Source organism: Musca domestica, unplaced genomic scaffold, assembly GCF_030504385.1.
Source record: "Musca domestica strain aabys unplaced genomic scaffold, Musca_domestica.polishedcontigs.V.1.1 34, whole genome shotgun sequence".
In the NCBI taxonomy this organism is placed as follows: Eukaryota; Metazoa; Arthropoda; class Insecta; order Diptera; family Muscidae; genus Musca; species Musca domestica.
The window spans coordinates 3,041,477-3,064,699 of NW_026712313.1; the positions used below are offsets into that span (position 1 = coordinate 3,041,477).

The 23,223-nt window shown below is 35.1% G+C and overlaps 3 protein-coding genes across 3 annotated transcripts; 2 read left to right on the top strand and 1 right to left on the bottom strand.

The window, feature by feature from the left end:
* Nucleotides 1-161: 161 nt before the first annotated feature.
* LOC105261936 (uncharacterized) lies at nt 162-20,866 on the bottom strand. Its single transcript, XM_011295032.3, has 3 exons — nt 20,714-20,866; nt 20,459-20,635; nt 162-472 (listed from the first exon to the last, which is right to left on the bottom strand). Exons 1-3 carry the CDS (start codon nt 20,760-20,762, stop codon nt 246-248), a joined length of 453 nt encoding a protein of 150 aa, XP_011293334.1. The 5' UTR covers nt 20,763-20,866; the 3' UTR covers nt 162-245.
* Nucleotides 1,963-10,751, top strand: LOC101888712 (rho guanine nucleotide exchange factor 25-like). Its single transcript, XM_011295031.3, has 6 exons — nt 1,963-2,139; nt 7,158-7,274; nt 7,605-7,794; nt 9,985-10,116; nt 10,194-10,427; nt 10,486-10,751. The coding sequence occupies exons 1-6, from the start codon at nt 2,033-2,035 to the stop codon at nt 10,702-10,704; spliced, it is 999 nt and encodes a 332-aa protein (XP_011293333.1). The 5' UTR covers nt 1,963-2,032; the 3' UTR covers nt 10,705-10,751.
* LOC101888533 (rho guanine nucleotide exchange factor 25) lies at nt 13,102-16,770 on the top strand. Its single transcript, XM_005185486.4, has 6 exons — nt 13,102-13,359; nt 13,443-13,556; nt 15,729-15,918; nt 15,993-16,124; nt 16,233-16,448; nt 16,528-16,770. The coding sequence occupies exons 1-6, from the start codon at nt 13,148-13,150 to the stop codon at nt 16,729-16,731; spliced, it is 1,068 nt and encodes a 355-aa protein (XP_005185543.1). The 5' UTR covers nt 13,102-13,147; the 3' UTR covers nt 16,732-16,770.
* Nucleotides 20,867-23,223: the final 2,357 nt, after the last annotated feature.

Consider the following 23,223-nt stretch of genomic DNA (forward strand, 5'->3'; position numbering starts at 1 on the left):
AGGTTTTCATTTGAGCGTTATTCTTGATTTTTCAAGTTTCAACAAATTGTGGAGTGTATTAAAAGTTCGGCCCAGGTATTAAAACATAGGTAGCTTTTTAAATGTTTTACTCTGCACTCTTAGTCGCTGTGTGAATAAGTATGGACAATTTCAAGAGGTTATTAAGTGTGGGACTATATATATTTTTATTAAAAATATAAACGTAAAAAATACTACAAGAAACTGCTTTCGATTTCATTTTATCTTCACCACATACGGGCAAAAATCAAAGCAATTACAAAAGCTGCAATTGTATACCACGTAGGCTTGCTCTGCTGTCCCACATCGGTGTTGCACAGATCCTCGCTGCACACTTCACAATCGATCAGATCGGCATAAGGTAAATAGGGATCATCGGTTTCACATGCCTCGCGGGTATTCTCCAAATCGCCGAAATAGCAAGCGCGACGTATGAAGTAACGATGGCCTTCGACTGAAAGAAGTAAGAAAAAAAGTACGATTAATGTATGAATGTAAAAGAGTAGTGGAAAAACTGAATGGGGAGAATCAAAAAAAAAAAAAATCAAGATTCTTCAAATGGTGGAGGGTATTAAAAGTTCGGCCTGGTTGAACTTAGCTGCTACAAAGAGCAACCACTTTGAAAAATTTAAATACGTGCAGCTCTTCTGGTATGAAGTGACGTTTCTAAGCTCCTTCGCTTTGATTTCATTTTCGCTATAAAGAAGAAATTATTCATATATTCGGAATAATAAAAACAAGTAAAAAAGCAGCTAAGTTCGGCCTGGCCGAATATCTTATATCCTCCACCATTCGGAAGGAACTTGAAAAATTTCCAAAAAAAAATCCGTGGAAAAATACCGCTCAAATGAAAACCTTAATATGGGGGCTATACGAAGACGTGATGCCGGATAAGTAATTTTTTGTCATAGGTTAACGATTCCGAACTTCAAATACGAAATTCGAAACAATTCCGGTGAATAATGCTGATAATATCATCAAAATACTGAATAAAGGGAGGTACCGTTGTATGAGGGCTAGACTAAGACGTGGAGTTGCATCGACAATTTTGTTGTACCCATTACGAACTTCAAATACGAAATTTAACGCAATGCCGGTAAATAATGTCGCGAAACTTCTGGAAATACCGAATATTTCGGGTTAGCGTTATATAGGTGCTACACTAAAACGTAGACCTACATTGACAATTCCAGATTGCAAAATACTCAGAGGAAACTCCTTGTGTGGATTTTCAGACTATTCCATTGAAAAATGTTGCTAAAATCACCATTGTATGGGAGCTATACTATATCGTGGACTTATATAGAATATTCTCTATCATGGGGTAAAGTATTTACAGGGAACTACTTGTGTAGAATTTCAGACAATTCCATTAAAAAATGTAGCTAAAATCATCAAAATACCGAATATCGGGAGTTACAATTATATGAGGGATATACGATATCTAGACAATTCTTTTTCAGGGGGTAAAGTAGTCACGAAGGACTACTTGGGTAGAATTTCAGAAAATTACCGAAATCGGCGATACCGTTATGTGGGGTCTATACGATACCGTGAACCGATATACCATCTTCGAACGTGACCTACCTGCAGTCAAAAGATCGATCGGCGCAAAATTTTAGCTTCCTATCTGTATTTATTTTGATTCTAGCATGATTACAACAACCGGACAGATGGATGGCGGGCCATGGCTAAATCGTCTTAGAATTTTACGCTGATCAAGAATATATATACTTTGTTGGATCTTAAATTATTATTTCGATGAGTTACAAACGGAAAGACGAACTTAATATACCCTCCATACTATGATGTGGATGTGGAGGGTATAAAAATATCCCTGCTGATGAATGGCAAGATAACGCAGCTTATTTTTCATGTACTGTGGTTTCAACGGTTATTTATAAGTGATAGAATTTCTCATTTCGATTTTCAGTACGAAAGAAGTGTTCATTGATTAACATCGATTTTTTTTCTTTGAATAAAGTTGTCAGCGATAAAAAATAAAAGAAATAAAATGGATACACGAAATTCTGTTAATTTGGGAAAATTGGAAACGACCCTCACCGAACTAATAGCCAGCGAAAAAATCTACGTCGAAAAGTTATCATTCATCGTTGAAGGGTAAAAATGACAAAATAAAAGATGAATTTAAAAATGAAGCGATGTCGAAAAAAAAATGAATCGTTTAATTAAAATAATTTTACATATGACATGGATAACCTACAAAAAATACGGTGTGAGATTTGTGAACTTTTTATTATTAAAGCGAGAATGTTGGTTCCAAAAAATTTCCTAAGGAATTTGCTATAAAGAGTACCACTTTTGCTCCACGAAACTACCGATGCAGAGGATAATATTTGCTTTACAAAAATTCCTAAACCTAAAGGTTCTATGAAATTTCTACTAAAGGACCCGCACTTCCTGTAGAAATTTTCTTTTGAATAATAGAAAACTTGCTGTAAAGAAGATAATGCTTACTCGAGATATTTAGCTATGAAGAGGACTTCTTTGGGTATAAAACCAACCTATAAAACCACCATTTGGCTCCAGAAAATGCCCAGTGGAAAGGGTAATGTTTGTTCTAACAATTTTCAAGGAAAATAAGACGCCGTTTGAAAAGAAACAATTTCGAATATGAAGATTGGGTTTCTCCAAGCAAAAATCCCGCAAAGAGGACCAGGTTTGCTCCAGAAAATTATATATGAAGAAATGTATTTCGAAAATGTCAGTATTTGCTCTAAAAATTTATCTAAAGAGGAGTGTCTATTTGCTTTTAAATTAAAAATGCTCTAATTTTTTTAAAAGGACCCCGTTTGCTCCGGAAGACCTCCTATGAAGAGGAGCCTAATAAGGACTAAGTCTCACGAAATTTCATATGTATACATTTAAGACCCCACAAAGTATATATATTTTTGATCAGCATAAAATTCTATGTCGATTTAGCTATGTCCGTCCGTCTGTGGAAATCGCTCTAGCTTTAGAACGAAATGAAGTACGTTTATGAAATTTTACTCAAATGCATATTATATATGTAGGACTTTAGGTATTAAAAATGGGCCATGTAGGTCCACGCTTTGGTATATTCCCCATATAACGGTACCTCCCGATATTCGGTATTTTAATGATTATTTAGCGGAATTATTTCAAATTGCATATTTAAAATTCGTAATGGGTACTAAAGCCTATGACAAAATTTTTGTATTCAAGTCCACGTCTTCGTATAGCCCCAATATAGCGGCACCTCCCGGTATTCGGCATTCTGATGATTTTATCGACAATATTCACCGGAATTTATTCATATTTGGTATATGAAGTTCGTAATGGATATTACAGCCTATGACAGGAAATTGTCTGTGCAGGTCCACGCCTTCATATAGCCCCCACATAGCGGTACCTCCCGATATTAGGTATTTTGATGATTTTAGCGGTTTTATTCACCGGAATTGTTTCAAATTTGGCATTAGAAGTTCGTAATGAATATTACAGCCTATGACAGAAAATTTTGTGTGCAGGTCCACATCTTCGTATAGTCCCCATATAGCGGTACCCCCGATATTCGGTATTTTAATGATTTTAGCGACATTATTAACCGGAATTATATCAAGTTTAATATTTAAAATTCGTAATGGATACTACAGCCTATGACAAATTTTTGTGTATGCAAGTCCACGTTTTCGTATAGCCCCCATATAACGGTACCTCATGATATTCTGAATTTTGATGATTTTAGCCACATTATTCACCGGAATTGTTTCAAATTTAGTATTTGAAGTTCGTAGTGGATACTAAAGCCTATGACAGGAGATTGTCTGTGCAGGTCAACGTCTTCGTATAGCCCCCATATGAGGGTACCTCTCCCGATATTCGGTATTTTGATGATTTTAGCCACATTATTTACCGGAATTGTTTCAAATTTAGTATTTGAAGTTCGTAATGGATACTACAGCCAATGACAGAAAATTGTCTGTGCAGGTCTTTGTTTTCGTATAGCCCCGATATTTGGTATTTTTTGATTTTAGCGACATAATTCACCGGAATATTTTCAAATTCGGTATTTGAAGTTCGTAATGGATTGTACAACCTATGACAGAAAGTTGTCTGTGCAGGTCCACGTTTTGGTATAGCCCCCATATAAGGGTACCTCCCGCTATTCGGTATTTTGATGATTTTAGCTACGTTATTCGGCAATTTTTTTTAGTTTCGCATTTGAATATTGTAATGGCTTATGACAAAAGTTGTCTATGCAGGTCGTATATAGACCCTAATATAACGCCAACATTCGGTATTTTTAAGATGTTGACAGAATTTTTCACGAATTTAATTTTTTTGACTTTTGCCAAATTGGTTCCAAATGGTGGTGGGTATTCAAAGTTTGGCCCGGCCGAACTTACAGCTTTTTCACTTTTTTTTTATTTAAAAGGACCAAGTATGCTATTGAAAATTGCATATAAAAAGGATCGGTTTTGTGGAAGAATATGGCGGTTTAATTACGAACACCGTTATTTAGAAAATTTTAGATAAAAAATTATATTTTGAAAATTAAACAAAATGTTCTTCAAAAAATTGTTATTGTAAGCTATTTCTTACCCTTGCTCCATCAAATGTTCTCAAAAGGACCCACAGTTTCTCTAAAATTTGCGTTAGAAATGTTGTTATAAAATAACTTTCCAATATTTCTTTTAAGGATTGCCAAATTTTCTTAAAGTGAAAGGATAGAATTTGCTCTGCTGAGGCCCCTTTTAGCTTAAAAAAATCTTATGAAGAGTATGTGGACCTCGTCCATAGATATGAAGTGGACCAAATCTTCCATAGAAAATTTCGCAGGAAGAGGACCAGGATAACTCGGAAAAAATTGAATCGGGTTTGCCCTAGAAAATGGCTCTTGAGGACGGCAACATTTTCTCCAGAAAATATGTATGAAGTTGACCACATATGTTAACCAAAATTTCCCATGAAGATGACCAGAGCTGCTCTAAGAAATTTGAAAATGGCTCTTGAGGACGGCAGCATTTCCTCCAGAAATTGTGTATTAAGTGATGAGATCTACTTAAAAATTTCATGAAGTTGGTACCATGAAGAAATTAATGAAGAATATGACTTCTAGAAAATTATCCATGGAGGGTATCAACGTTGCTCCAGAATATTCCCATTTTAGAAAATTGTATAGATATATACAACTTTTTTTCTTACGAAGAGCGTCATATCTTCCATAGAAAATTTCGCAAGCAGTCTTCATAGACGGCTACTATACTATGCACAGTTGTCGAGGTCGTATGGGAACAGCGGCCAAAAATACTTTCAGTGCAGATATCAATATGATTCTTTGGTTATGGTACCTTGATGGGATAAAAATTAAAAATGTGACAAAATGAATATGGTCGATGCATGTTTTGGCATGGTCCCCTTACAACGTACCTCCCGAATAAGTTTTATTTTCCCAATTTTTGTCACATTTCTACACTAGATTGTTTTTTTATTTGACATTTTACGTTCTAAAGAGCTAAAAAATAGTCTTACTGAAAATTATTTGGAACGGCCCGCCCTCAGGTAGAGTCCCCCTGTAAAGGTACCTCCAAAAATAGAAGTATTATTTATACAAATCAAAATTCCAAATTTGATTATTTTTTGTAAACAAAATAGACAATTTTATTTTTTTATAAACAAAATAAACTATTCAATATAAAATTAAATGAATGTTACTAATGGATATTTATAAATTTCAGTGTTATTCAAGTAAATCAAATGCAGATTTTAATAATATAGACTTTTTATTGATTGGTAACGTTCGCTGTCCCCAAACAACAAAAACATATTCTATGTCACTAGCACCATAGAACTGACAAAATTGGAGCGAAGTCACTTAATTATATTGGGCATAACATACAAATCTGACAAAATCTGAAAGTTAAATTAGCACTTCTTGAATCTTAGGACCATTACTAATGGCGTGAAAAAAATCATATTGGAGGATTCAGGGGGGGACACAATTACAACTTTAACTGAAATCCAATTTTATTTTAAAAATTAATCTTAAAGGCAACTCAGAACACTCACATCGTCTTTATTATACACAACTACTAAACACACAAATTACTGCACTAAAAATAAGTCAATACTTTGCCTCTCAATAATTATGCCAAGAATTGTCATTTTAAAATGTATTTAATTTTGTAGTACAGATCTATTTTTACTGATCCCACTGAAAAAAGCAACTAACTACATTTTCTCTTTTTTGATGCTATTTTCGAAGTGTCCCGTTAGAATGAAGCCAAGATTATTATGTTTTCTAAAAAGCTTAACCTCTTAAGAGTCCATGTGTACACATTTGACAATAAATATCTGATTTTCATTTTTTGAATTTTTGTCAATGGCAGCGAACACTGTGCTATGGTTAGATAAAAATGGTAATGAAGGCAACACTGCACCACAAAAATTTGATGAAAGAAAATTACCGATTAAAAGGGATTGCTCTGGAAAATGTCTCTATACGATACCATATTCTCCAGAAAATGAGAAGTTTTCCTAAAAAAATTCGCATGAAGATTACCAGAGTTGCTAAGAAAATTATCAATGGAGAGTATCAACGTTGCTCTAAAATATTCTCTTTCAAGCACGCTGTATATATTTGGAAAATTTTGATATGAAGAGGATAACTTTTGTTCTTATAAATAGGACAACATCTTCCATAGAAAATTTCGCAGGAAGAGGCCCAGGATATCTCGGAAAAAAAATCTTATTGGGACGGCCACTATGGCTCTAATGAGAGAACCACAGTTGTGCCAGAAGAAAGGTGACCTTATTCTCTCCACAAAATGTGATGTGAAGGTGATCACATATGTTTCCCAAAATTTTCCCAATTAGGTGACGAGAAGACTGACTAGAAAATTGTCTATGGAGAGAATCACCATTGCTTTAGAAAATTTTATAGATTTAGACATTTTCGATATGAAGGAGACATTTTTTGTTTCTCCACATTTTTTTAAGGAAATAAGTCATTTTTTTCCACAATATTTATCATGAAGCGAATACATTTACTTAAAAAAATTTCTATAAAAAGTTTACCCGCTATAACAGTTATATGTCCACGAAGTGAATTGTCGTGCGCCGTTTTTAATTTTTATTTAATTTTTTTCCCACAGATATTTGCAAGAATTTCGAAAAACTACACCATTGGTCCCAATACCGGAAGATTTAAAGAACCACAAAGGCATAGTTGTATTTTGTAATATTGAAGATATTTTTTATTTCCACACAGAGTAAGTACATAGAGACACACATGAATCCATACATACATATCTACCTATCGAACCGAATATCAGAATTTTGTAGTATTATCCGAAATACTTTGGTGCGATTATTATTAAGTATCACTAAATCGGCCCTTTCCGACTTTTTACCTTTCTCCGCTTGTTTTATTTTTCAAGTCTTAACTTTTGCAAAAGTTTGTCGTATATCACCACACCTACTTCACAAAATTTTCGACCAGAAAACGAATCGAATTTCAAACAGAAATCTGGTCATTTGGTTTGGTGGGTAGCTGCAATGAATATAAACTATAAGTTTTTTGTTTTTGATTTAACCCTTAGAATATTTTTGCAAATCCTGACAAAATATCGCCACTGTACACTGGAACTGGGAAAGGCGATTGTAAGATGCGATGCTGAATTTCAACGCTATGCCAAGTATTGCAATAATATACCGACTGCTGAACATATTGTTAAAACACATGACAATTACTTTAGAGCAGTTCAGGAGAAACTAAACCTCAAATGGCAAGTAAGTGAGATATATTTACAATAAAGGAAAGTATATGGCACCGTCATATTTGGGCTATACGAAAACGTGTGCAGATAATTTTCTGTCATAGGCTGCAGTATCCGTTACGAACTTCAAATACCATCATTAAAATACCGAAAATCGGGAGGTACCGTTATATGGGGGCTATACGAAGACGTGAACCTGCACAGACAATTTTCTGTCGTAGGCTGTATTATCCATTACGAACTTCAAATATCAAATTTGAAACAATTCTGGTAAAAAATGTCCATAAAATCATTAAAATACCGAATATCTATAGGTGCTGTTATATGGGGGATATACGAAGACGTGGATCTGCACATACAATTTTCTATCATAGTCCGTAGTACCAGTTACGAACTTCAAATACCAAATTTGAAACTGTTCCGGTGAATAATGTCGCTAAAATCATCAAACTACCGAATATCGGGAGGTACCATTATATGAGGGCTATACCAAAACGTGAACCAAAGGTCCTGCAGATATAATACACATTTAAGTAAAATTTTATCAACCTACTTCAGAATCGGTGCTACAACTTATGACATAAAGTTATTTATGAGGGAATGCGTCTTTGTATAGTCCCCATATACGAGGCTTCATTTGAGATGTATTTTTCTACGTTTTTTTTTTGAAAATTTTCAATTTCCTTCTAAATGGCGGTCCGGCTATTTTTAAGTAGGGGACTACATGTGAATATAAGGATTTTAGAAGGGAGACTTTAAAAAATATTCCAATTTTTAATATAAAAAGTTTTTTTTTACGCTCAGGGAGTTTTCTGTGAACATAAGGTCCTTTAATGCTGATTTTTAATTAGGGGACAATATGTGCTCTCTTAAGGGTTATAAAAGGGAGGCTTTAAAATATATTCCGATTTTAAATAGTTTTTATATCCTCCACCATACTATGGAGGGTATATTAACTTTGTCATTCCGTTTGAAACACCTCGAAATACTTTTTATTTTTCCAGAAGGCAGGTTAAGTTCGTAAATGGGCCATGTGAGTCCATGTTTTCATATAGCCCCCATATTACGGTACCTCCCGATATTCGGTATTTTGATGATTTTAGCGACATTATTCAACGGAATTGTTTCAAATTTGGCATTTGAAGTTCAAAATGTTACAGTGCAGGTTCACGTCTTCGCATAGCCCCCATATAACGGTACCCCCCGATGTTCGGTATTTTGATGATTTTAGTGTTATAATTCACCGGAATTGTTTCAAATTACGTATTTAGAGTTCGTAATGGGAACTACAGTCCGTGACATAAAATTGCCAATGTAGGTCCAGGTCTTCGTATAGGTCCCATATATCAGTACCTCTCTATATTCGGTATTTTGACGAGTTTGGGTACAATACCCACCGAAATTGTTTGAGATGTCGTATTTGAAGTTCGTAATGGATGATATAGCCTGTGACAGAAAATTGCCTATGCTGGTCCAGGTCTTCGCACAGCTACGATATAACGCTACATCCCTCCCACGATATTTTGTTGATTTTAGCTACATTATTCGCCGTTTATTTCAAGTTTCGTATTTGAATATGGTAATGGCTTATGACAAACAATGCCTATGTAGGTCCACGTCGTATAGACCCCAATATAACGGCTATATTCGGTATTTCTAAAATTTTTACAGAATTTTTTAAGGATTTTATTTTTTTAAATTTTCCAAATTCGTTACAACTGGTGGAGGGTATTCTTACTGCTTTTTAACTTGTTTTTTTTACGCTTCTTCTTCTGTAAATCCAAGGTCCTTTAAAGCTGAACAAGTCTTCGGTACATCGAAGATTTTCTAGGGTTAAAAGATTATTTGAGACTAGTCTCTACACCATATTAGAGTTATATGTAAAGTGAATTTTTCCATCTTTGACATTTTTATAATAATATACTATTAGGCGCTCCCATTTTTTTCTATTATAGGATAAATGATTTTTACTAAAAAATTAATATGTGTACGGTATACGTCTAATAGTATTGTATGTATAGTATATATCCACTAGACTTTCAAAATTGTTGAGAGCTCTTCAAAGTATGCTACATATCACATTAACAGGTTGTGTAAACTAGTCTTTAGTCTAAACAGATTTTTATTCAAAAACAAAATTTATTTAAAATTTCAGCACTCTTTTTTGAAAATTGTTTCTTACAAGAATCTCTCTTCCTTACAGCTGAGAACCTTACTTCATATTCCAACGCAAAGACTTGAAGAATATAAAGAAATGACAAGTGATATCGTTGCCAGACTCCAAGCACTTAATGGTGATTGGGAGACAATGGAAGAGGCTCACGATATGATTGTGGTAAATGGAAACAAGTTTTATTGTTGTTCGTTTTTGCGAAACAAAATTAACCATGGAATTTTTTCCAAACCTTTCAGAATGTCGGCAAACACATCTACGAGCTCAGTGCCCTGGTAGATATGAAAAACTACGAAGGCGACATCTACGATAACGGCAAATTATTATATCACGAATATTTGTATTGTGAATACGGGGGCAAGATACATCTACACTATGTGTTCCTGTTCCATCGCCTCATGGTATTTACCGATAAAGTGAAATCGAAGGATAAGAATGGAATGCCCTGCTACACTTTTTGTTTAGAAATTCCGGTAGGTAGCAATTCGAAAGCCCATATGGAAATGTGTGTGACATTTCTTTCCTTTGCAGATGAATAGGATCGTGGTAAAGGAGTTGCTCAGGCGCCGATTCTCTTTGAGTTCTACAGACTCAAAATGTACATTTACGCGAATGACATGCCATGGCCGCACAATGGAGGTACACAACACATGGCTAATTCATTTGCGAAGACAACTGCAAATACAAGCTGAGCTTATAGACTGTTTGGTCAATCCCACATATGGTAATGTAAGGGAGGTGGCCATATAACAGATGTATATCTTCTTGATAACAAAATACATTTTTACATTTTCGTTGTTGTTATTGTGTTGTTCTTCTATGGTGGGTTGGACTTTAAGGGATGTTATATGGAGTGGAGATGTTTTGTGGATTATTTACTGTTTTTGTGGACAGATTACATTCTTGACTGACAGCAGACCTTGTACAGCTGGTTTATGCTTAGAAGTTTTTATACCCTCCACCATAGCATGGAGGTTATATTAAGTTTGTCATTCCGTTTGTAACACCTCGAAATACACATTTTAGACCCCACAAAGTACAAATAATCTTGATCAGCATAAAATTCTATGTCGATTTAGCGATGTCCGTCCGTCTCTCCGTCTGTGGAAATCACTCTAGCTTCCGAACGAATAGAAGTAGATTGATAAAATTTTGCTCTAATGTATGTTATTCCTGCAGGACTTTTGGTATTGAAAATGGACCACGTAGGCCCACGTTTTGGTATAGCCCCCATATAACGGTACCTCTCGATATTCGGTAGTTTTTTTTCATGGTTTTTGTGACAGAAAGCTTTTCCGATCTTTTGTGGAAAGAATAGCTTTTTCACAACATTTGGTACAGAAAAGCTTTTCAGGTCTTTGAGGATTACATAACTTTTCGGTTTTCCAGACAATATTTTCCATGTCTTCTGGGAACAGAACAGCTCCTTAAGGTATTAGCGGGATAAAAATCTTTTTCACGTCTCCTGTCAAATTATAACTTTTCTAGCCTTCTGGAACAGGAGAGCTTATTCTGCTGTGAACAGAAGAGCTTTTATCTTGGCTTTTCCGATCTTTTGTGGAAATAACGGCTTTTTCACAACTTTTGGGACAGAAGAACTCTTCAGGACTTTGAGGTCTTTTTCCGCCATTTTAGGATAAAAGAGCCTTTTTCAGGTTTTCTGGCAAACTAGAACTTTTCTTCCAGAACAGAAGAGCTTGTTCAGGTCTTCTGTAAACGGAAGATCTTTTTCTATAGTTTATGTAGCAGAAAGCTTTTCAGGTCACTTGTGGAAAGAAGACCTTTTTCATAGCTTTTGGGATAAAAGAGATTTTCAAGTCTTTGAGGATTTAATAGTTTTTTGCGGTATTTTAGGAATGAAGAGTCTCTTCAAGGTTTCTGAATCAGAAGAGCTCAAATACCAAATTTGAATCAATTCCGGCGAATAATGTCGCTAAAATCATCAAAATACCGAATATAGGGAGGTACCGTTATATGGGGGCTATATGAAAACGTGCAAGTGCACAGACAATTTTCTGTCTTAGGCTGCAATATTTATTACGAACTTCAAATACCAATTTTGAAACAATTCCGGTGAATAATGTCGCTAAATCATCAAAATACCGAATATCGGGAGGTACCGTTATATTGGGGCTATACAAAGATGTTGACCTGCACGGATAATTTTCTGTCATAGGCTGTAGTATCCATTACGAACTTTAAATACCACATTTGAAATATTTCCGGTGAATAATGTCACTAAAATCATCAAAAATACCGAATATCGGGGGGTACCGTTATATGGGGGCTATACGAAGATGGGGAGCTGCACAGACAATTTTCTGTCTTTGGCTGTAGTATCCATTTCGAACTTCCAATGCCAAATTTTAAACAATTCCAGTGAATAATGTCGCTAAAATCATCAAAATACCGAATATCAGGAGGTACCATTATATGGGGGGCTATACGAAGATGTGGACCTGCGCAGACAATTTTCTGTCATAGGCTGTAGTATCCATTACGAACTTCAAATACCGAATTTGAAACAATTCCAATGAATAAAGTCGCTAAAATCATCACAATACCGAATATCGGGAGGTACCGTTATATGGGGGTTATACGACAACGTGGACCTACATGACCCATTTATGAATCTAACCTGCCTACTGGCAAAATAAACATGTGAGCAAAATTTTAGTCTTGTATTTTAGTTCATTCGAAAGATAGCGTCATTACAACAGACAGACGGACTAAATCGACTTAGAATTTTACGCTGATCAAGAATATATATACTTTGTTGGGTCTGACATGAGTATACATAATATACCTTCCATAGTATGGTGAAGGGTATAAAAACTACTGCACCAAACATTGTCCTCTATTGGTGTGAAATTGGAGGTTGTTTCTTCAAATGATCCCATATTTCTTTTCTGCCGTCTAATCGTTGTCCATTCTCTATCTTTAGCGCTTCGTAGACTCTTATTTTCAGTAAAAAAAAAAAAAAAAAAAAAAAAAAACAAAGAAAACACAATTGTAGAATAAGTTTATTATTGTTAATCAGGCGGTCCATTAATATTAGAATATGGTTTTGTGGTTAGGAATATTTTTGTCATACGACACCATGTCACAGTAAATAAGACAGTCAATATTAACATTGTTTTTTATCAGTCTTGAGACGGTCTCGTTACTGGTGTCTTGTCACTCTTCATAAAATATGGCACTCCGAGAATTTTCCATAATATACAAAAACCATACCAAGGAAGAAAAATCTAAGGAAAATCTGAAGGAAATTTCGCCCCGTAATGATGTTGATGAAAAAATGGAACTTAAGCGACAGAAAAGCCAAATAGATTTGCTCCATACAATTGAGGAACTTATCTCAACGGAGGAGAGTTATATTGGCAGTTTGTCGAACATTGTTAATGGGTGAGTGCCAGAGAATAATTACCAGAACCATATTTGTTTTAAATGCCCTCCCTTCGGTTCTCCATGTTTTTCGTGGTTTACAGTTATATTCAACAGTTTCGAGAGCCTGAACCAAAGGTACCCATCCCCAAGGACTTGAAAACTCTGGCTCATTTAATCTTCAATAATATTGAGGATATATACCAGTTTCATAAAACGTAAGTATTTAAACATGGATATTTGTACAGTACGAGGAAGACTATTGAGGGATGTTTTGGGGATATATTTGAAGATTTATGACCTTCTCCTTACTGGAGATGGTATTATAGAAATTTTATTTTAGAAGAACGTTCTGAAAAGTCATTTTCTGGAATTTTTTGACAAAAAAAAAAAAAAAAAAAAAAAAATAATCATGGATTTTTTGGCAACAAAGATCGGGTATTGAGAATATTTGTCTACTCTACGCCCATCGGATCTATCCTTACAAGGCGACTACTGCAAAAATTGGATAAATATGACGATATGACCTATTTTCTGCACCAATGATTCTGGATGTAATCTCTCTCTCTCTAGACCCAAAGTTCCTTTTGATAATCTCCATAGAACCACATTTTGAGTCGATTTATGCATGACATGGCCGAAACGTAAAAAAATGAGATCGGATCTATCCTTACAAGGCGACTATTCCAAAGACAGGCGGCAGGGACCGATGTTGCCCATCTAACTCGATCTAAGTTTGACAGTAATATTACGATGTACCAAATCAAATCGGAGAGTTATTGTGAGCACCAGCCAGCCAACCGAAACGGATTTAGTCCAAAGAGAACCAGGGTCCAAAAAGCGTTATTTCAATGAGGCTCGTTTTGGCCCTCCATAGCCATATGGCTGAGGGTATAAAAAGGAACTAAGGATAAAAACACCATTTGATAGGAACTTGAACATTTTCAAAAACAAAATCCCTCAAAAAATACCCTATTAATTAAAACCATTATATGGGAGCTGCTTGGACCTGCAGAAGTAATTTGCTGCTGTAGTACCGATTCCGAACTTCAAATACGACATTTGAAACAGTTCCGGTCTATAATGTCTCTGGAAATCACTCTAGTATTCGAACGTAATAAAGAACGTTGATAAAATTTTACTCAAATGTATATTATGTCTGCAGGACTTTTGTTACTGAAAATAGGTCATGTAGGTCGACGCCTTCGGTATTCGGTATTTTGATGACTTCAGCGACATTATTCACCGGAATTGTTTCAAATTTGGTATTTGAAGTTCGTCATGGATACTACAGCCTAAGACGCAAAATTGTCTGTGCAGGTAAAAGTCTTCGTATGGCTCCCCTACAACGGTACCTCCCGATATTCGGTACTTTGATGATTTTACCGACATTATTCACCGGAATTGTTTCAAATTTTGGATTTGAAGTTCGTAATGGATACTACAACCTATGACAGAAAGTTGTCTGTGCAGGTTCACGTCTTCGTATAGCCCCTATACAACGGTACCTCCCGATATTCGGTACTTTGATTATTTTAGCGAAATTATTCACCGGAATTATTTCATATTTGGTATTTGAAGTTCGTAATGGATACTACATCCCAAGACAGAAAATGAGCCATGTAGGTCCACGTCTTCGTATAGCCCCTATACAACGGCACCTCCCGATTTTCGGTATTTTAATGATTTTAGCCACATTATTCACCGGAATTGTCTCATATTTGGTATTTGAAGTTCGTAATGGATACTACAATTTATGACAGAAAATGAGCCATGTAGGTCCACGTCTTCGTATAGCGCCATATAACGGTACCTCCCGATATTCGATATTTTGATGATTTTAGCGACTCTATTTACCCGAATTGTTTCAAATTTGGTATTTGAAGTTCGTCATGGATACTACAGCCAATGACAGAAAATTGTCTGTGCAGGTCCACGTCTTCGTATAGCCCCCATATATAGGTACCTCCCTATGTTTTGATGATTTTAGCTACATTATTCACCGATTTTTTTCAAATTTCGCATTTGAATATTGTAATGGCATATGACAAAAGTTGCCTATGCAGGTCTACGTCCTCGTATAGACCCTAACGGACTTTATTTTATTGAAAATTGCCAAATTCTTTGCAAATGGTGGAGGGTATTCAAAGTTCGGCCCGGCCGAACTCATAACTTTTTTTACTTGTTTTGTCATAGTCTGTAGTATCTACATATTTAGACCCTCAAATACGAAATTTGAAACAATTCCGGCAAATCATCAAAATGAAGAATATCGCGAAGTACCGTTATATGGGTGCCATACGAAAACGTGGACCGGCAGGGCGATCTACTAGTACTGAATATTTTTAATTATGTCTATATATATATATATATATACTTCCCATGTTTAGTTACTTTTACGATGCCCTAAAAGCAAGTCAACACAGTCCTAACGATCTGGCCAAACAATTTCTGCGCTGTGAATCTCAATTCCATATGTATTCGAAATTCTGCAGTAAGACCAACATGTCACAGCAAATCGTCAGTCGATATAAGGATTACTTTAACACGATCGGCAGTGTTTTGGGAAGAAAGAATTCGGTGAGTTGGTTTATCATGAAATTGAAATCCCCTAATTGTTCTGACTGGCGACTTTTGGTCTTTTTTTTTTTCAGATCGATAGCGATCTTATGCATCCGACGCAACGATTAATTCATTACAAGATGATTATGGGGCGTTTGGTTAACGACATCCATGTAATGGGGTGCGAGGGTCAAGTTGTGGATAAAGCCTACGAAATGATTGAGGTAAGTCAGTTGGTGGAGATTAGGAATTCGAGAGAGAGAATGAGAGAGAGAGAGAGAGAGAGAGAATTTCTTTATTTCTTCGAAATTTCCTTGCTTTCTTTCCTTCAGCGCATAGTAAAGGAAACGGATAGTTTTAAGGCCGTCGATGGCATTTGTAATTATCCCGGTGACATCACCTGTCAGGGTAAACTAATTCACAGCGATTTTCTAAACTGTAAACATGACAAAAAATCGCTGCTTTATTATGTCTTCATATTCAAACATATTATGCTGTTCACGGAACGACGGGGGAAGGACATCTATAATTATAAAATGCAAATACCGGTAAGATGGAATATTTGAATTAAATTCCGTTTTGTAAAGACTTTGAAATTTATTTTAATTGGTTTCTTTTTCCTTGCAGATGAACAAACTTAAGCTCGAAAAGGGCAATCCTTTTATACTCACAACCGCTGAACCCAATTCGAGGTTGAACATTCGTTGCAGAGGTCAAACGCCTGAGGACCATAGAATTTGGTTGGAAAAAATCCAATCCGAACTGAGTTTACAGGCCCAACTAATTGCGGAATTAGAAAATCCCTCGGACTCGGATTTTAGTGAATTTTGAGTATTGAATTTAAATTGAAAATTGAATAAAAAATATTTAAAGCTATGAGAATAGATATTTTTATGTTTCGGCATCAATAACCCATTTCGCTCTTCGGTTCGATTTTTCGAACAGTAAAAAACCATTTTTAAAAAAAATATTTTTTTATGAAGGGGTAACATTTTAAACAAATTTTTGTGTAGGTAGTAAGAGTCATCTGTCAGTAATTAAAAAAATTCCACTAAAAATATTCCCCTCTCCCCTAATACTGCCCCCTCCCTTACGATATGAATGGGTTCCTGGAAGTTAGGTTTGATTTAGATTCCTGTTGTTGTTTTTTTAGACCTATGGTAGAATTTTACGACAAATAATTGTGTAGAATATTTCGAATTGGCACAAATTCGTTTAAAGGGAGTTTTTAACTATAATTTCAAAAAATATTCTTCAAAATAAAATATTCTCCTCTCTCCTAAAAATACCCTCTCCCTCACGATATAAATGGATTACTGGAAGTTAGGTTAGATTTAGATTCATGATGTTTTCTTAGACCTTTGGTAGAATTTTATGACAACAAATTGTGTAGAATATTTTGAATTGGCACAAATTCGTTTAAGGGGAGTTTTTTAACCATATTTTCGAAAAATATTCGGCAATGTTGCCGTAGACACTATATTCCTAAAATCAACGGATTCCAAGGAATCTCAATCCAAAAAATTTCCAAAAGTCTATAAGAGGGCGGAACGTGTCCCCTCTTTTTAAGTTACTTTGCGATGTAAATGTTCAAAACGTCAATACATTTGTTTTCTATTTTCATCTGTACTTTGCTTACCTGATTTTCCCTGTAATTATTGAAAAAGTTGAGGTTTTCCAACAGTGTACCCATGCATTTTTTTTTTTTTTTTTGAAAAATGTTGAAGGGAATATTAAAACTATAGTTATACATTCTAATTTTTCGAAATTTGGATAGGGTTTAATTATAAATTTTTAAACCGAATTTCCGATTTTTTTAGAAGACATCGAACTGATCTCCAATTATGATTTTTAATAAATATTTTTTGAGAAACTGTTAGAGGTAAATAATCTTGATATGTTAAAAATTTTTTAGTCAGGGTATCGGATCTATTATCTGTGATATTTAAAGAAAATGTTTGGGTGGAATGTGAGACTTATACTCGTTGTTTTTTTTTAAGGAACTGTTTGGTATCACTGCCATAATTTGGGATTTTTGAGGGAAATTTTTGGTAGAATCATTAGGGTTATATACGTGGGTTTTCAGAAATTCAAATAATTAGACTATAATCGCTATTTTTTAAGGAATTTTTTGTAGGAATATCAGAGCTATAATCTAGGAAGAAAATCTTTGGTAGGACTATAATAGCTATAGAAGAATTTTTAGTTGTCATATCTGAGCGTTTTAAAAAACTTTTTGTGGGAATATTAGGCTTAAAACAAGTAAAAAAGATTTAAGTTCTGCAGGGCCGAACTTTGAATACCCTCCAACATTTGGAAAGAATTTGGCAATTTTCAAAAAAAAAAAAAAAAAAATAAATAAATAAATAAATAAATAAATAAATAAAATAAAAATAAATAAATAAAATCCGTTCACAATTCTGTTAAAATCCTAAAAATAACGAATGTAGCCGTTATATAAGGGTCTATACGACGACGTGCACGTGCACAGGAAATTTTTTTCGTAAGCCATTACAATATTCAAATGCGAAACTTGAAAAAAATCGGTGAATAAGGTAGCTAAAATCATGAAAATACCGAATACAGGGAGGTAATATTATATGGGAGCTAGACCCAAACGTGGACCTGCACAGACCTGTCTTCGGCATTCATTCATTCATTACCAACTTCAAATACCAGATTTGAAATAATTCCGGTGAATAATGTCACTAAAATCATCAAAATACCGAATATCGGGAGGTACCGTTACATGAGGGTTATACGAAGATGTGGATCTGCACGGACAATTTTCTGTCATAGACTTTAATATACATTGCGAACTTCAAATATAAAATTTGAAATAATTGCGGTGAATGATGTCGCTTAAATCATCAAAATACCGGAAATCGGGAGATGCCGTTATATGGGGGCTATATCAAAACGTGTTTCAATACCAAAAGATATAGTATACAGATATAATATACATTTGAGCAAAATTTTATCAATCAACTTCAATTCGTTCGGAAGCTAGAGTGCTTTCCACAGACGGTCAGACGGATGGACATCGCTAAATCGAAATAGAATTTTATGCTGATCAAGAATATATATACTTTGTGGGGTCTAAAATGTATATTTCGAGGTGTTACAAACGGGAAGACAAACTTGATATACCCTCCATACTATGGTGGAGGGTATAAAAATGTGAAGGTTCATAATTGGTTTAATCGTGTAGTTTTAAGAATCATTATTGAAGAACCATAATCATGACTTTTTTAGAGAGACAAACTTGAAGGACCGCTGTAGATGTAATCTGGGTTTTTATGGGAATAATTTTTGCAGTACTATAATAGGTGGAATCGCGGATTTTTTAAGGAAGAATTCTTAGAATTCATCATACATTTTTTGGCAGAACCGTTAAGGTTAAATGGTTAATGATTTTGGTATGACAAACAGAGTTTTTAGCAAGATTTATGAAGATGGATCAGAGTTATAATTGTAGATGTTTGTCGTAGATTATTGCATCAATTTTACGGAAGGTTCATCAAAAGTATCAACGGAGCTTTCATAGTAAATTTCTTGAAGTTTTATACCCTACAACGTTATGTGTTGGGTTTGATTGGGCCAAAAATTATGTAACACCTCGAAATATTGGTTTCCAAAATAGGAAAGTATGTATGGATCTTCATATCTCGCCGAGCTGAGTCTATCTAGCTATGTATGCCCGTGCGTTTTTCTAATTTAATTTAATTGTTATGTGGAGCTCTACTAGGTTATCATAATGTCGGTCCCTCCCGACTTTAAGACTTTTTTTACTGGTTTTTAATGAAAATTGGGCTCAAATATCAGGGCTATAATCGTGAATTTCGTAAGGAATTAAGGAAGGGATATCAGAGCTATAATCTTGGAAACAAATCTTTGATAGGACCATAATAGTTGTAAAAGAATTTTTGGTAGGGATAGCAGAGCTATAATCGTGGACTTTTTAAAATAATTTTGGCGATAATATTAGAGCTGTAGTCGTGTGTTTAAAAAATATTAGAATATCAGACCTTAAAGCTCTATTTTATAAGGAAAATTTTTGGGTGGGACCAGTAGAGCTTTTATCGTACATTCGTAAAGAACATTAATCAGCGCTATAATCGTAGATTTTTAGGAAATATTTGGTACAAATAACAAAGCTACAGTCGTGAAATTTTTAAAACAATTTTTCATTGCAATTTCATGGCTTTAAAAGTGCTTCTTTTTGTAAAATATTTGGTATAAAAATGCTATTATGAGGGTTCAGAGAGCTATAAAAGAGGACTTCAAAAAAAAATTATGAACGACGTAAATGTTAATAATTGTGAATTTTAAAAGGGAATTTGTGGTTGGAATTTCAGAACTATAATTGTGGTCTATTTTCAGGAAACCAGAAATTTTTAAGAATTTTTAGAGTGCTTCATAAAAGCCATCCAAATTAAAATTAAAATTACGAAAAATACAGGATTTTCTAAACATTAATGCTGGTTACAGCTCTTAGTATGTCTATATCGACATCTCTTTTTAAAAATAATTTTTACACACACACACTCATACTTACTTCCTTCATGTATTTTCGTCAAACAACCTGTAGCCTCAAAACGCTGACCATATTTCGTCAAATATGCTGGCATATCGTCGTCATCGCATTCACTTTGCTCAATTCCTTTGGGCGAAAAGTATTCATTGCACTGGGGCTGGGTCATCGAGTCACATTGGTAGCATTTTATGGACCAGGCTATGGGGGTAAAATTAAATTGTATTCAAAAAATAATCCACTATTTTTATATAACAAAATGAAAAGAAAATATATAACCAGTGGCCAAAAATGCCGAGAACACCGCCAGCACGAGAAGGAAACGCATTATTCCGCTACGAGATTTTCTTCTTTTCCGATGACTTTTTCGATTAACTGCCAGACGTCAACTAGTCGCAGTTGACCAAAAAAATTCAGAAAAAAAGTTTTAAGAGATTTTTGTTTTTTGAAAAAGAAATAATTTTCATGTTCCTCTCAGATGTTTTCGATTTTTTTTCTTGGCATCTACAACGATTTACTTTTCAATGTAAATTCCACTTTGTTTTGGGCATTTCTTTTTTGTTTTTCGCCACACATTCAACCAACTAAAAATATAGAAACACAAATTCTGAAATGATTTGACCAAAAGCAAAGTTTTAGGCGAGAGCAAAAAAAAAAAAATAATAAATAAATAAAAACCCACATGACGTGTGGGTAGTTGTCTGTCCCCCAAGTCGTTGACAATGTGTGTTGTGAAAACGTCATCCTTTTGTTGATTTTAATGACAATTTTTGTATTTTTATTTTGTCAGCGGTGAAGACATTAAATGAAAACAAATAATTTTGAATATTTAGAAGAGCGATTTAAATCTGACCAAAATGTGTATCAAAATCCACTTTCTTAGTAGACTTTTCATTCGCAAAATCGGATGAAGGTGTATATCGAAGCTATATAAAAATCTGAAATCTCGATGAAATTTAGCATAGGCATTTTCGAGCAGTCTCTGATGCCCGGTATCAAAAATCGGTTGTGTGGAGTGCATATTACGCATGTGAGAGACTTAAAACCCTCCGAATCGGATGAAACATATATATAGAAACTATAGCTATTTCTGAACCGATTTTCACAAAAATTTGAAGCTCTTGCTTTTTGGATGAAATCCGTTGGAAGTGCCAGAATGCAGTCCATTTGGGCTGATATTACCCATTTGATGCACAAAAAAAGCTGACATCGGATAATGATATATGTGAGAGATATATCCAAATCTGAACCGATCTTGACAAAAAATTAAACATTTATTTTTGAGCTGTATCCGATATCTTGTACCAAATACTATTGTTGTGGAGTGCATATTACGCTTGTGAGGGACTTAAAACCCCAAATCGGATGATGGGAGCTATTTCTATATCTGAACCGATTTTCACCAAATTTGATGTACTTTCTTCTGAATGGAAATCAGTCGGATGTGCCAAAATTCAGGTCATTTGGACTGCTATTTGCCATTAGGTGCACAATTGAGCTAAAATCGGCTGAAGATATATAGGAGCTATATTTGAACCGATTCTCACCAAATTCAATAGGGTTTGTCTTTGGGCCAAACAAATATTGTGCGATCTGCATTTTGTTAAAAAAAAAAAAAACGGACAGGCGGACTGACATGCATAAATCGACTCAGAAAGTGATTCCATGAAGATCCTCAAACGTGACCATGGGTCTATGTCGATTTATTCTCCCTGTTACAAACAAATGCACAAAAACGGACTCACATACCGTAAATCGACACAGAAAGTGATTCTATGAAGATCCTCAAAAGTAACCATGGCTCACTCTCGATTCTTTCTCAACGTTACAAACAAATGCACAAAGACATAATACCCTTACCACTATGTGGTGCAGGGTATAAAAATACGTATATTAAGAGGTGAAGGGCAGTCAATTTTTTTTTTGTTAAATTTAATTTTTTTTTTGGTTTGAAGGTTCCTCAGAAACTAGTCTTAAAAATCCGCTTTAAAAGCTCTAACATATTCCTAAAAAGCGGTATAAAGGTTTTGAAGTCCCACCAAAAAATTAAAAAAAAAAAACCAAAATTTTTGAGGCCTGAAACTCCCTTATAAATCGTTTTGAAAACCAGCTAAAGGCCTGGCAGTATTTATAGACCAACTGAAAGAGCGGGAATTTCTAAGGCTACAGAGGAAAATATTTTAAAAAGAACAAATTTCTGAGTCCTGAAGTTCCCTTAAATTTTTTTTTTCAAAGGTTGGGAGCCTCTGTTGACCTGCTGAAGGCCTGGGAGTGTCTATGGATCACCTGAAGGCGCAGGAATTTCTAAATTCGAGCTGAAGCCCAGATGGTCCTTATAGGCGAGCTGAAGGGCAAGGAGTCCAAATAGACGAGCTGAAGTCCAGGGAGTCTTTATAGGTGAGCTAAAGCATAGAGAGACCTTATAGCTGACCGACGGCCAGAGAGTCCTTATAACTGAGCTGACGCTCAGCATTTCTGAGTATTGAAGTTCCCTTAAAATTGAAAGGTCGGGAGCCTCTGTTGACCAGCTGAAGGCCTGGGAGTGTCTATGGATCAACTGAAGGCGCAGGAATTTCTAAATTCGAGCTGAAGGCCAATGTGTCCAAATAGGCGAGCTGACGCTCAGTGAGTCCTTATAGGCGAGCTGACGCTCAGGGTGTCCTTATAGGCGAGCTGACGCTCAGGGAAGCCTTATAGTCGAGCTGACGCTCAGGGAAGCCTTATAGGCGAGCTGACGCTCAGGGAAGCCTTATAGGCGAGCTGACGCTCATGAAGTCCTCATAGCGAGC

Coding starts and splice junctions, on each gene's coding strand:
- LOC105261936 (XM_011295032.3), bottom strand. CDS start 20,762: ATGCGTTTCCTTCTCGTGCTGGCGGTGTTCTCGGCATTTTTGGCCACT. Junction 20,636..20,713: donor CTCGGCATTTTTGGCCACTG/GTTATATATTTT, acceptor TTACCCCCATAG/CCTGGTCCATAAAATGCTAC. Junction 473..20,458: donor GACGAAAATACATGAAGGAA/GTAAGTATGAGT, acceptor TACTTCTTTCAG/TCGAAGGCCATCGTTACTTC.
- LOC101888712 (XM_011295031.3), top strand. CDS start 2,033: ATGGATACACGAAATTCTGTTAATTTGGGAAAATTGGAAACGACCCTC. Junction 10,117..10,193: donor AGGCTCACGATATGATTGTG/GTAAATGGAAAC, acceptor CAAACCTTTCAG/AATGTCGGCAAACACATCTA. Junction 10,428..10,485: donor CTTTTTGTTTAGAAATTCCG/GTAGGTAGCAAT, acceptor TTTCCTTTGCAG/ATGAATAGGATCGTGGTAAA.
- LOC101888533 (XM_005185486.4), top strand. CDS start 13,148: ATGGCACTCCGAGAATTTTCCATAATATACAAAAACCATACCAAGGAA. Junction 15,919..15,992: donor TTTTGGGAAGAAAGAATTCG/GTGAGTTGGTTT, acceptor TTTTTTTTTCAG/ATCGATAGCGATCTTATGCA. Junction 16,449..16,527: donor ATTATAAAATGCAAATACCG/GTAAGATGGAAT, acceptor TTTTCCTTGCAG/ATGAACAAACTTAAGCTCGA.